The sequence below is a fragment of the Triturus cristatus genome, chromosome 4_1 (assembly GCF_964204655.1).
Source record: "Triturus cristatus chromosome 4_1, aTriCri1.1, whole genome shotgun sequence".
Lineage (NCBI taxonomy): Eukaryota > Metazoa > Chordata > Amphibia > Caudata > Salamandridae > Triturus > Triturus cristatus.
Genome location: NC_140585.1, coordinates 1143306612 through 1143320533, shown reverse-complemented (window position 1 = coordinate 1143320533; position 13922 = coordinate 1143306612). Strand labels below are relative to the sequence as shown.

The window sequence follows — 13922 nt, the reverse complement described above, 5'->3', positions numbered from 1 at the left end:
CGACATGCAAGGAGAGAAAGATGCCTGTCAGCTTAAGAATTATTTCAAGGATCCAAATTTGGAAGACCTAAAGTGAACACAAAGCAAGCTATGGAAGCCTTAGACAGTCTGGCTCAAATCTGTAGAGTTTAGGGGGTATTCTTAGATATAAAAACCCAACAAATTGTAATATCCTCAGTTCTTGTTAATATGTTCCCTCTCATCCTGTACCTAGCTGCTCAGCCTGTGTGAGTGTTCTGAGTAGAATGCTAGTGTGAGTGGAATGCTTGGGTGCCTGTGTGTGTGTGAGACAGTTGGGAAGATGGGCTGAGCAGCTAGGAGGCTGCCCCTGGTGGGGCTTGTTCTAGCTTGCTGTATATACATCTAAGAACTTAATAAACTTCATCTATTTCTACCTGGCCACGTCTACAGCGTCTACTTGTGACTCCTGAACATGTGGGACCAGCCCATTACACAAATGCTTAGCAAAAGGCCCAGATATGTCACACTTTCTTATCACTCTGCCGATTAAACTCCCACTCTTCTTTAAAGATTCACAAACATCCAGTGAAAAGAGTGTTTATGTATTAGATGCCAGAAAGGTTTCCATGTGGAACCTAGGTAAAAAGAAAGAGTCTGAAAAAGCAAAACATCGCTTTGGCCCAAATATACTAGCGATTTGCACTGGTACAAAGTGATGCAACATTTTGTGTGGTATTTGCTATCAGGCACATTTATATTTTTGTGCTGGGAAGGTGCCCTTTTCTCGGAGCAAAAAACAGTTTGCACTGCGTTACGTCGCTATGAGTCAAAGATGTTACTAGGGCAGATTAGCAAAACACCAGTAGGTTTTTGGTGCAACCCCGATATACTACGATAGTCAGACCGGGCTTTTCATCAAAACTAATACCTACTAGAAGCAGAAATAAACATGGGGAAATGTGTTTCTCAAAACAAAACACAGCATTGCATGTGTGCTGCAGTGCATAGCACACACCCAAGGCATGGGATATTTGTGAGTTTGTTTAGGCGTTATAATTTGTACTGTAAGTACAATGCCTATGACATCACACGGTGACCTCTGCACCATGATGCAAGGCAGTGCCTCACACAAGGCAGCCTTGTTAAAGCACCAACACAGGGAATGACAACAACAGCAGGCCAGTCTTAGTAGACATGGCTAAGCGTGTGTATTCTAACTTGCTTAATGCAGTGCAGCAAATTGGATAGCCCTGCTGTCTTGCATGAAAAAATAGTACATCTGATCCATTGTCTCCTTCAGATACAGCAACAAAGTAGTGGTAATTACTAAGGGCCTGATTACAAGTTCGGCGGTTTTACTGCCGTCCCACCGTGGCGGGGGGACCTAGCACTACGCCAAGCAGCCGTCCTCCCGGCCTGCCATATTAGGAGTTTCCTGCGAGACTGGCGGGTGAACAGCGATGGAGTAATTATGGCGTTACCCTTCGCGCAGGAAATGAGCCAGAGGTTGTTTATGTTGCACACACTGCTACTACTGGACACACCCGGAATGTGATCCCAGCCAGTCAGGCGTACGTGTGCTTTTCGAATCCTCCTGGTTTTTGGCATTGCGTGACCTGACATTAAGGTCCTATAGCGCATTCTATGTGCACTAGTGACATTTCACATGGGCACAATTATCCTCCGCTCAATATTTGGCTACTTGAACTGCCTTTGTCCCTGCCATGAAAAGGTCGGCTGAAAGGTAGTTCATGATTAGCCTGGCAGAAACAGTGCCGGGACCGCCTCTGTGGGTCACCTCTGAAAATGCAGTCGCGGAAGCAGACATGTCAGCGGCAGTCTTGAGGTAGTCTCCTCGCCCTGCTTGTAATCCGACGGTTGGATCGCCAGCGAACCTTGCGGTTGGACTGTGGAAAGCGTTGGCAGTTCCCTTACCGCCAAACTCGTAATCAGCCCCTAAGTGTAGCCCGACTACAGGGAGTGCTTACTGCATACACTTTTTATGCAAGGAAAAGGGTGCATGTTATTGAACATCACATGACTCACAGGGTCAAGAGCTACTAAATGTTTTTCTGGAATAGAACATAAGCAGAGGAGCAAAGCATCACTCTTAAGTGAAGGTACTGTTTATTAACTGGTACAGAGCATGTAAATCTATAGTAGATTCATTCTATGAAAGAAAACAGTTACCCATAACAACAGTTTTTCTACTTTAATAGTTACAGATTTAGATGAATACAAGCTAGAGTCTCATCCAGCAAGAATTAAAACCCTAAAAAAGTACTACAATGGTCATAAGTACAACATCAAAAGATGATGTATACACCTAAGACAATAGTGCGCATTGGCCAATGTAACGGAGGGATTCCCATTGTCGAGGCCCGTGATGGATGACCTTATAAAGAACAAGTGAACACAGTCAGAATAGGACAACCATTAGGTCTGGGCACCAAAATAAGAATGGCCTCCATTTATGAATTTAATAGTTAAAAAGTTGCCCATATACGCACACTGGGGCAGTTTTGAACTTGTAAAGACGCGCTGTATTAGTGTTTTGCAAGATATGGAAGACTGCATGCATTCGAGCTTGCTGCAGGCAATGCATGTTTTAATATTAGGGAAATAAACAGTAAAAACCCGGCACCGCATGTGATATAACGGGCCCACAAACAGTCAAAAAACGGACCCACACACTGACGTGTCAGACCAGCCCATCGGGCACTGCCTGGTTGCCTTATAATCCAGTCCGACCTTTCACGTGAATTTATCAAAGCAAACCAGTAGATGGCAGACAATGAACAGCATCTAAATCTGGTTATTCAAGTTTGAAACTATTTCTATGGGTAAGTTTTTTTCTCTTTTAGCTGCTGGGAACATAGAAAAGCCTATTATAAACGAAAATCTGAATATCCGGTTTTTGTCATTAACAATGAAAATATTGACTGATGCCTAATACATCATTTTCTCCAATACAGGCCTCTTACCATTTTCAAGATTGTGATAACTGAAGTACTGCTCAAAGCATGCAGCCATCTTTGACCGGTGCATCACACCTCTACTGTGAATGCACTGCCCAGTGGTATGCAGGAAACAGAAACATACAGCAGTCTACATCTTGTGTTCACTAACTTCATATCCACTGATTGATAAATATGTTTAATATGTGTATTCTTCTAGTGTTTATTAATAAAATCAAAAACTATTTCTGAATCTCCCCCAGTATGTATGAGACATTTCAGTCAAAATATGTCTAGTTTGATGAGCAAGCTAAGAGTTCATCTGCAAATTACACTTAATGTGACGTGCATATGCACATCAATGCTTGTATTCATCCTTTCTCCAAATAGAAATGGAGGATGCGGCCAACAAATCATTCAATTTTTTAACAATGTCCAAGAAAACTTGTTTCACGGGGCACTTGAGTTGCCAGATGTAACATAGCTCATGCGGGAGTTTCAAACCAACTATAGATGTACTTCCTGAACGAAAATCTCAATCCAATGACATGGCCATTAGCGAAGTTTGATTTCCTCCAGCCTCAGACAGCACCAGTCCTGAACACACATGAGGAGATTCAGTGGCGTAACACAAGATGATGCCCCGCCCACTGCAGAATGTGATTAGGGGCCCTTGAAAAAGAAAATAAAGACTTACTGGCTCGTCGCCGAAGCCACTTTTTCCTCCTCGATGTTCCGCTGGCTCCCAGCAGCACCCAGGCTCCCTTAAGCGACACTGCTGTAACCATGACAGCAGCCTTGTGATTGGTCTGAGTGCTGTGGTTCAGCGCTCAGACAGGGACTGGGAGCCTGGGCATGTCCTCCACCCAGGCTGTACATAACAGCCTGGTGGAGAGCATGCAAAGTGCGCATGACTGTTTGGCTATTCAAAGACGACTGGCCAAACTATCATGCGCACTTCATCCCTCGATGTCATGGGGGACCAGCACGCCCCACCCTAACCTGGCTGGATGATACTAAAAATATAATGATGATAACTTCTGTTATTATCATTTTCTTTTTTCTTTTACACTGCTCCAAAAGCAGTGGGGCAACGGAGGAGCTGTCACTGGCTTAAATCACTGAGAGGAATGTATAGCTGGAGGAGTGAGTGACTTGTGAGTTTTGCCACCATTCACACTTAGGTGAAAATGCTGCTGATGTCACTCATAGACCTGCTGCTTGTGTTGATTCTTTGGTGTTTCATGTAGTGGGAAGTATCCATTACCTAAGGTCATTGCCATTTGTAGCAGCCCAGCCATGGCCTGCGTAACTATGCTCTAGACAGGCTCACAGGTGCCAACCTCTGAAAAGATTTTGAATGTGCATGCTCACCAGGCACCCTGCAAACACAGCCTCGGCGCGGCACATATTCAACACGTAAGGGCCGCCACTGATTTAAAACATTGTAAAAGCTCTTTACAGAGTGGTAACTGTCGCCAGTGCTCTTGCATGTGCAGACAACTGAAGAAAGAGAATGGGGGGGGGGGGGCGAGACTGTCTTCTCTCCACTCCAACCCGCCACCACTTAAGAAACTAGAGCAAGGCATGGCAGATGGTCTTCAGAGAGGTGCACACACATCCCTCCCTCTGAATGATGCACGCAGACATCCTATTGTGCTTCACAGTGCATGAGAAGCTAACCATTCGCCCTTGAGCCTGCTACCTTTCAGTGCGCGAACACCGCCAAATTCTTATTCATTTAATGTAAGGCACCCCGTTTTTATTCAGATTTAGATTAGGCTTCTGATGTCTGGCTTCGACTAGTATTAAATGATAAATTTGTTTTAACAAAAAAAGAAGTGCTCGTCTATGTTTTGTGTTGTAATAAAACTAGTCAGAAATGCTAATATTTTTGCATTGAGATGCCTCACCATTCATTGCGAAGCTCTAACATATGTGACATTGCTCGAAGTCCTTCAAACCTCGAGTGGTCTGTGTTCTTGAAAGAGTTTAGTCTGAATGAAAGCTATTTTGATGAGTGGATGGATGAAGATGTGTGAATGGATTTCTGCCTTTTTGGGAAGGTGGGTGTATGATGGAGAGTGTGGGGAAGAGTGAGGAGGATGTAGATGGATGGACTGAAGAGTGTGAGCCTGAATTAAGAGGGCGTTGATGGTGGGATAGTGTTTGGGATGAATTAAGAGTGTGTAGATGAATGGGCAGAGAGTGTGGGGGTGAATGAAGGTGTAGATTATGAATGGTTGCACAGTGTTGGGATAATAAAGCAGGCGTGGATGGGAACAGAGTGTGAGGATGAACAAAAACGTTGTAGGTGGTTAAATGGGGAAAGAGGATTGTAGAGGGTGTGCATGGTGATAAATGGATGAGTGGATGGTCTGAGTGGTAGGATGGATAGATGGATTGATGGACTGATTTATACGTGGATGGATGGACACTTTGGTGCTGTGATGAATCAATGGCCTAGGGCCCTATCAGTGGTAAGGTAATATGCTACCACATCATTATAGAAGGTGGTTTACTTGTGCTACACAAGCCATATAGACCACTTCCCTTCCTTTGAAAGGGCTCCTGCCTCTAAACTGTATCAGATAAGAAGGTAGACTTTCCTCTAGACCTTGTCAGTGTTTTATTGTTGGAATGCAGTTTTTAAAAATTTGAAATCACCAAAGAAGAAGTGAAAGGCTTCCCCCGACTGTATTATGCTGAAATATTACTTATTGCACTGGATGCCAGAACCATATTTTGGAAGCCAGTGTGGCTTCCTTGAATGTCTTCCTTTTTTTTAACGGATTTTATATAGCGCAAACTTGACCCGGTATCGGGTATCAAAGCGCTTTACATAGCACCGGTTGCGTTACATTAGGAAACATTCATTTTTGTTAGGCACAGGGAGATTAAGTGATTTGCCCAGAATCACAGGATGTTCCGCGTCATTGCCGAGACTCGAACCCGGTTCCCCAGATTTGAGGTTGACCGCCCTAGCCGTTAGGCTAACTCCTCCCCCCAAAGGTAGGGTGATCACCTGTCCGCTAATTACATGGACTGTCTATAAATGTAACCTCATGTCCACTGCTTGGTAGTGATAGTGCTCTCTGCTGTGGATGTTGGTGCACTATGCCATTTGCAAGGGTGCATTACTCAGTCAGTGATGGTGCCTTTTGCCCAAGTGGTGATGCATGGTTCTACGGGTGATGGTGCGGTTTGCCCCAAGCTATAGTTGAATGTGCTGTGGGTAATGGTGCACTGTTCTGTGAGTGGTGGTACATTGTTTTGTATATGATGGGGGACTATGCCGTCGGTGGAAGTACACTATACAGTGGCTGGTGACACACTGCCCAGAGCATATGGTGAGGCACTGTTTGGCACTTCACGGGTGTGATGACTGAAGAGTGAATGTGTGGGATTTTCAAATTATTGTCTGTCCTTCTTATCTACCTCTCTTTCATGTTTATAGGTTAAAAAGTGTAATTGTTCTTCTACCATTCTTGGTGAACATATTGTGTGCATGCTTGCTCAAAGGGGCTTTGGTACACTGACACACATAAACACTATCTCTCTCATATGTGATGTAACTAATGACTCTACATTTCTCTCCCTCTCTGTTTCTTGACTTTTACTACCTATGAGCTGGAAATCCACGTTTATCAACAGAGCACTAAGTCTAGAACTGTCATTCAGGGTAAGAGGGCACACTCGCGTGGTAACTGTCCCTTATGGCAGATGTCAAATTTAGCAAATATTTGCTAGTTTTTAATCTGTATATAAGTCCAGTTACATACAATGCTCAATACTGCTGTGTATTGTACCAACCAAAAAACCTAAATCTTCTATGACTCGTACTTGTGTCAGCAGTCTATTTACTTACTACTGCTTGACTTTCACAGATGTATACATAAAATTGTCTTTTTGTCCTGAATTTTGACCCTTTTATCGGTTATGATTGTTATGCTTTTTCTCTTTTGGGTATTCTCCTTGTTGCTTACACATGTTAGTCATTTAAAGGTGTATATGCACAATTGATACGCAATGCACATTTATGTAATGCCACTTTTGTCCCTTGCAACATGATAATTGAGTCTGATCGAATATATTCACATAATTTAATCTGAGCTTGCTTTTTTCTTCCAAAGGATTATATTAAATTGTGAACAAAGTTCCATAGAAAGCTGATCCCAATGTTTCTTGTTTGTTGTCATTGTTCAATGGACACAGCCTCACAGAATGAAAGTAAGTAAAAGGGAACCAGGCTGTTTTCTGCTACTCATTTATCTTGAGACAGACCGGGCAGAATTGCATCACTAATCCTTTCTAAAGGATATTGAGAGGCAGTCAGACTTCACTAGCTGAGCATATCAGCCTGGCTGTGAACACAGATGAGAATAGAAAACCTTTTTATTACACTGAACATTACGCTTATTGTTCAAACAGGTAAGTGGGTGTGAACCATCTGAACTTCAAATTAAGCCTTATTTTGGTACTAAGATAAATTTAGTAAGTAAAGAAATGAGGGTGGGACTGTTCTAAACTACAAGGCCCTTATGATAGAGTATTCCATGCTGTTTACGCTTTTACTATTCTCTTTGTTTTTACTGTAGTAACAGTTCTTATTGCGTGCAGTAGGATAGGAATTTACTTTTAACAATAAATCTTTAAAATGTACCATGGTTTCCTAGTTTTCTTGAATGTGCTCTTCCTTAATGAAAGGTGGTTTAAGTTCTACTATCTATCCCTGTGATTTCTCATAGGATTGATTGTTACCTGAAACACATCTCATTCAAATACTACGCAGTGAGTTGTGGGGTGGTTACAGTCTGATTTGTTTTCTGTTTCTGGTTGGCATATCGACTAAGTCCTTAGTGCCAGGAGATCTAGAAACCCGAATGCTGGGCTGTGTTCTCGAAAATGTATCTGTCCTGACATTTTACAGTCTTTGCCCAGAATTTACCTCTTATGGCAGGTGGTCACTCAACCCATACTTTTTAATATTTAGTCATCTGTTTTGCACTGCTAATGACAATCGTGAGGTACCTCATTTTAAATGAACAGGAGGAAAACTCCTGCACTTTAAAGATTAATTTAACTTTGAATTTGTTTTTCATTTTAGGAGCGTGCATTATATTTTATATGCAGTTGCGTCTAGTTACAGAATATTTTGTTCTGGGTCTGACCCCGCCCAGACGCACTGACCCTACCCTCCTTGTGCTGAGGATCACAGTTTCCATACTTTTATTTTGCACTTCGATTGCTAATAACATGAATGTTAACTGCATTTCTATGAGTAAACATGAGTGATTACAGTTCTGGTACGGTACTGGGCCACGTTTGCACTGTTCCAACAAAACAGTGTCAACAAACAAAAATGCTAAAAATGTGACTACTAAGACAATCGCAGATAACGCCCTGTGTGTGATTACCCCATTTGTATATTGTAAAAAGAGGGATCCAAGAATAGGCAATCAATCAATCAATCAATCAATCATTGTATTTATAAAGCGCACTACTTACCCATGAGGGTCTCAAGGCGCTGAGGGGAGGGGTTGCTGCTACTGCTCGAAGAGCCAGGTTTTGAGTAGTCTTCTGAAGGTGAGCAGGTCTTGGGTCTGCTGTAGGTGGGTGGGGAGGGTGTTCCAGGTCTTGGCAGCGAGGAAGGAGAAGGATCTGCCGCCGGTGGTCGTTCGTTGGATGCGGGGGACAGCGGCGAGGCTGGCGGACTGGAGCAGGCGGGTGGGGGTGTAGAAGCTGAGTTGGCCGTTGAGGTAGGCTGGTCCGGTGTTGTGGAGGGCTTTGTGTGCGTGGGTGAGTAGCTTGAAGGTGATCCTCTGTTCGACGGGGAGCCAGTGTAGGTCTCTCAGGTGGGGGGTGATCTGGCTGCGGCGAGGGACGTTGAGGATCAGTCGAGCAGAGGTGTTTTGGCTGCGTTGCATTCGTCATAGGTGTTTGGCCGGGATACCTGCGTAGAGTGCGTTGCCGTAGTCCAGCCTGTTGCTGACGAGGGCCTGGGTCACAGTTCTTGTTTCGGTGGGGATCCACTTGTAGATCCTGCGGAGCATGTGGAGGGTGTTGTAGCAGGAGGAGGAGACGGCGTTGACCTGCTTTGACATGGAGAGGGAGGAGTCGAGGATGATTCCCAGGTTGCGTGCGTGGTCGGTGGGTGTCGGTGCTGTTCCTAACGTGGTTGGCCACCATGAGTCGTCCCAGGCTGAGGGGGTGGATCCGAGGATGAGGACCTCCGTCTTGTCCAAGTTCAGCTTCAGTTGGCTGCTCCTCATCCATACGGCGACGGCCTTCATTCCCTCGTGGAGGTTGGTTTTGGCGGTGTGCGGGTCCTTGGTGAGGGAGAGGATCAGCTGGGTGTCGTCGGCGTAGGAGATGATGTTGAGATCGTGTTGGCGGGCGACGTGGGCGAGGGGGGCCATGTAAACGTTGAACAGCGTCGGGCTGAGGGAAGAGCCCTGGGGTAAGCCGCAGATGATGTCTGTGGCTTCAGAGCGGAAGGGGGGGAGGCGGACGCTCTGGGTTCTCCCGGAGCGGAAGGATGTGGTCCAGTCCAGGGCCTTCTCTTGGATTCCGGCATCTTGGAGTCGTGTTTTTAGTGTGCGGTGGCAGACCGTGTTGAAAGCGGCTGACAGGTCCAGGAGGATGAGGGCTGATGTCTCGCCGTTGTCTAGTTGAATCCTGATGTCATCTGTGGCGGCGATGAGGGCTGTCTCGGTGCTGTGGTTTCTTCGGAACCTGGACTGGGCTGGGTCTAGGATGTTGTTGTCCTCGAGGTAGCGGGTCAGTTGCGTGTTGACGACTTTCTCGATGACCTTCGCCGGGAACGGGAGCAGGGAGATGGGCCGGAAGTTCTTGAGGTCCTTGGGGTCCGCCTTGGGCTTCTTGAGAAGGGCGCTGATCTCGGCGTGCTTCCAGCTTTCCGGAAATGTGGCTGTCTCGAGGGAGATGTTGAATACTTTCCGAGGTTGGGGTGCGATGGCTGCGTCTGCTTTGTTGAATATGTGGTGTGGGCAGGGGTTAGGCGGTGATCCTGAGTGGATGGAGTTCATGATCTTGCGTGTTTCGTCGTCGTTGACATTGGTCCAGGAGGTCAGGCGGTTGATGCGGGTGGTGTTCGCCGGGGGGGGGGGGTGGGGTCTGGCGCTGTCGGGACGGTCGTGGTGTTGAAGCTGTCATGGATGTCAGCGATCTTGCGGTGGAAGAAGGCCAGTGAGTCGCACAGTTCTTGTGAGGGCGGGATGTCGTTGGCGCTGGGGTTGGAGAGTTCTTTGATGATGCTGAAGAGTTCTTTGCTGTTGTGTGTGTTGTTGTCCAGGCGGGCTTTGAAGGACGATCTCTTGGCTGATCTGAAGAGGTAGTGATGTCTGCGGGTGGCGTCCTTGTGGGCTGTGTAGCTGTCCGATGTTCGTTCGTGGAGCCATTTCTTCTCCAGTTTCCGGCATGTTCGTTTGGAGGTCTGGAGCTCTTCGGTGAACCAGGCGGCTTTCTTGCTTGTGTGGCTGTTGGATGGTTTCTTGAGCAGGGCGAGGGTGTTGGCGCAATCGTCGATCCATTGTCTGAAGTTGCGGGCGGCGGTGTCTGGGTTGGTGGGGTCGGTGGGCGGGTTCTGGATGAGGGTGTTGGCCAGCTGGTCTTCAGTGACTTTGGTCCAGCAGCGGCGGGGCAGCTGTTGGGTGCGGTGTTGCATTGTAGGCTTCTTGTAGGTGAAATGAATGCAGCGGTGATCGGTCCAGTGGAGTTCAGTGGTGTGGTCGAAGGAGACGTGGGTGCTTGTGGAGAAGATGGGGTCAAGCGTGTGGCCGGCGGCGTGGGTGGGTGCGGTGACCAGTTGTCTGAGGCCGAGGATGGCGAGGTTTGTCGATCAGGGTGGCGGAGTTGGCGTCGTTGTTGTTCTCGAATTGGAAGTTCAGGTCTCCGAGGAGGATGTAGTCCGTGGAAGTGAGTGCATGGGTGCTGACGAGGTCGGCGATGGAGTCGCTGAACTGTGGCTGGGGGGTCTGTAGACGTGGGTTCCTCTGAGGGTGGTGTTGGGGTCGGTGTGGATCCAGAAGTGCAGGTGTTCGGCGGTGCTGAGGATGAGGTTTACAAACACAGAGGTACAAAACCCACAGAAATGATTGCTAGTTTACAAGGACGGAAGCTGTTCTTTCCTCCAGCTGTCCTTCCCTCCTGAACTATACTTTTCTTGACCTGCAACAGAGCAGGAAAACGTGTGGCTAACATGGCTCCAAAATTACAGGGAAAATTTTTTAAGTGCTTTTTAATGATCATACGTAGGGCATTTGGTGCATGCGCAAGACGAGAGGTGAGTGGCACACGCTCCAACGCACAAGGGGCCGTATTACAATGAGTGCCCCGGGGGCACAACAGGCATTTGCGCCTGCTCTGCGTGCCCCCGGGGCACTTTGGTATTATAGAAGGGGGTGCAGACGCTTGTGCGTCCCCTTCTATAATAATACCAATAGCCTTCAGAGGGTGTCCCCTCATTTGCATAGAGGCGTGCCCTATGCAAATGAGGGAATTCCGTTGACTCTGCTCCCACGCCATATTACAGACGCGAGCGTAGAGTCACAGAAGCCCTCAGAAGGCGCACTAACTGTGCACCATTTAAAAGGTGGCGCACTGTCAGTGCGCCTCCTGACAGCCGCCCTCTGCAGGGAATAAAAGGGGTCCTATTGATCCCCCAGATATCCCCTTGCAGGTGGGTGCAGTTACTGACTGCACCGACCTGCAAGGGGATCTCTGTTACCCTGTAAAAGTGCAGGCGGCTGCCACCTGCACTGTGAAAACACGGAGCAGCTGCTCTGTGTTTTCACATGAATGCGCTGCCCCCAGGGCAGCGCGAGTTTGCGGCTGCCCTGAGGGCAGCGTATACAACATAACAGGGTGCATTGTGATTGTTAGCGCCCGGCGCACCTTTTAAAAGGTGCGCAAGGTGCAAACAATCACAATGCATAATACGGCCCCTGGTATCTTTTTTCAGGGTTCTCACAGATTTCCATGCACAGCCTGCACAATACACATTTCGTGTACAGTGAACATTACCATTATTGAAAATACACACAATAAGAGCTTTTACGAAGCAGATATGTTATGTGACCTTCAAAACATTGACTACTGTAGGGAATGAGCCAAAAATGATTTAGCTAAGTACAACATGTGATAAGTGATGTACTCAGAGCTTTTGTCATCCAGTGGTGCTTGCCCCAGACAGAAGCATATGGAACTTCTGAGAGCAGAATATCCACGTGTGGTAAGAGGCTAGCACTTAAAGGAAATAATATTAAAGTTTTGGTAAAACTCTCATTGTCCTAAATTCAAGCCCCCTCCAGTGTTTTTACTGATTGTACTCTTGCGGGTACGGTTTTAGGTGGTGAGATGGGCATATATTGCGAGCAGCTTCTTGAAATTGTCTTCTTCTCCTATATCATGTTTTTGTATGCTGTAAAACTGCAAATGCTGAACAATGTATTAAAAAACAAAAACAATGTTTGGTAAATGTATGACAATAAACTACCCATGAGTGACATCTTGGGGTGACAATTGCTTTCTCTATGCTGCTGCCCGATACTCTTGTCAGTGATCTATTCAAACTGAACATCTTGTTTTTAAAAGTAAGGATGATTTCACATTTTGCCATTTGGTTAGCTGGTATTAGTAACTCTCACTCACTGCTCATTAACATGCTGCATCCTTGTATGTATGTATTTAAAATCCTCGCGTTTTCAAGAAAACCAGTTCAGAAATGTGTGCAATGGCTAATCTGGCTGCCAAGTCATTCTCTATGATGTCTGTGGGATTACAGTTGTGATGTCACTTCTGCTACCCCATAGTTTTTTTTTTAGAAATTACACCATTGAAATAATATGTACATGCTTCAGAGTCCTTATTGTACTAGCCTCTGGGGGCATATATGTGACCATCGTCAACAGGAAACATACTTTGCAGCATGATTTGGGGCCAATTTTTTTAAAAGCATACAATGGCCATTACTGAGGTTCAAAGGTCATGTGTAGTAATTTCCTGTGATATCTTTGGGTTTACAGTGCCTGTGATGTAACATGCTATCCCTAAGATTTTTTAGGAGAAGTGATACCGCTGATTTACCAATAAAAAATGTAAAAGTGCAGGTGGAGTTTTTGATCTTCACCTGAACGTTCATTTACGTTTTAATTGGAATTCACTAACATGTGCAGTGGTTCAACTGGAAAGTTGTGCCAGGCCCAGATTTCCTGATATACTACTGGAAATGTCTTGGGACACTTCCCGTGAGCTCCTATTCCTGCTCCGCGGAATTATATATACGGTAGAATGCGGAACAGCTGGATTAGGACCTCCCCCTTGCAAATATATATATATATTTTTCTTTTTTCTCTGCAGGGACAAACTTTTTCCGATGTACAAAGTTCGTCCCATCGACCCCCAACAAATGTGGATGTGATCTGTCCCCCTTCTCATCCTGAAAGGGAGTTACGCGAGCCATTGGGCTGGAATAAATCTTTTACCATTTACATCCATGTTTAGATAGCCCCCTTCCCACCCCCCTGAGTGGGATTTACTAGTGCTGATTTCTCCACACTTTTGGCAGCGAAATCCATAGTAGTAAATGCATATGTGCTCACCAGCATTCGCTATGTGAATTACTGGCAGGGATATATGTGTGGTATTTCCAATTTTCAGCTGTAAACATATGTTTGGGAGACAATACCTTTATGAATAGACCTCTGCATGTTTCAAAGGTGAATTACTTAATGTACAGGCCGGGGGCGTATGGATCCCACATACATGACCTTCATAGTTCTGAACTTTGCTGTCATTAGGTGCTGTACCTTTCGGCAGGGCTTGGAGGAGACCTCGAATGACGCCTTGAAGGCCCGCCGCTGCTGCGTGGTCAGGATTGTCCGTGGCCGCTTCGATCGTTTATGGTCTTTACTGTCATCGCCCCCTTTGCCTTGTGAGTGGCTGCCATCATCATCTTCACTTTTAACTGTAAAAGGGAAAGGA

General features: G+C 46.0%; 1 protein-coding gene across 1 annotated transcript in view; it reads right to left on the bottom strand.

Annotated features, from left to right (window-relative positions):
* LOC146856205 (LIM homeobox transcription factor 1-beta-like) overlaps nt 1–13922 on the bottom strand; it is a 513853-nt gene that overhangs the window by 31413 nt on the left and 468518 nt on the right. Inside the window, exon 5 of the mRNA XM_085650711.1 lies at nt 13748–13905. Coding sequence (XP_085506837.1) covers nt 13748–13905 — 158 coding nt within the window. The remainder of the gene's footprint in view (nt 1–13747; nt 13906–13922) is intronic.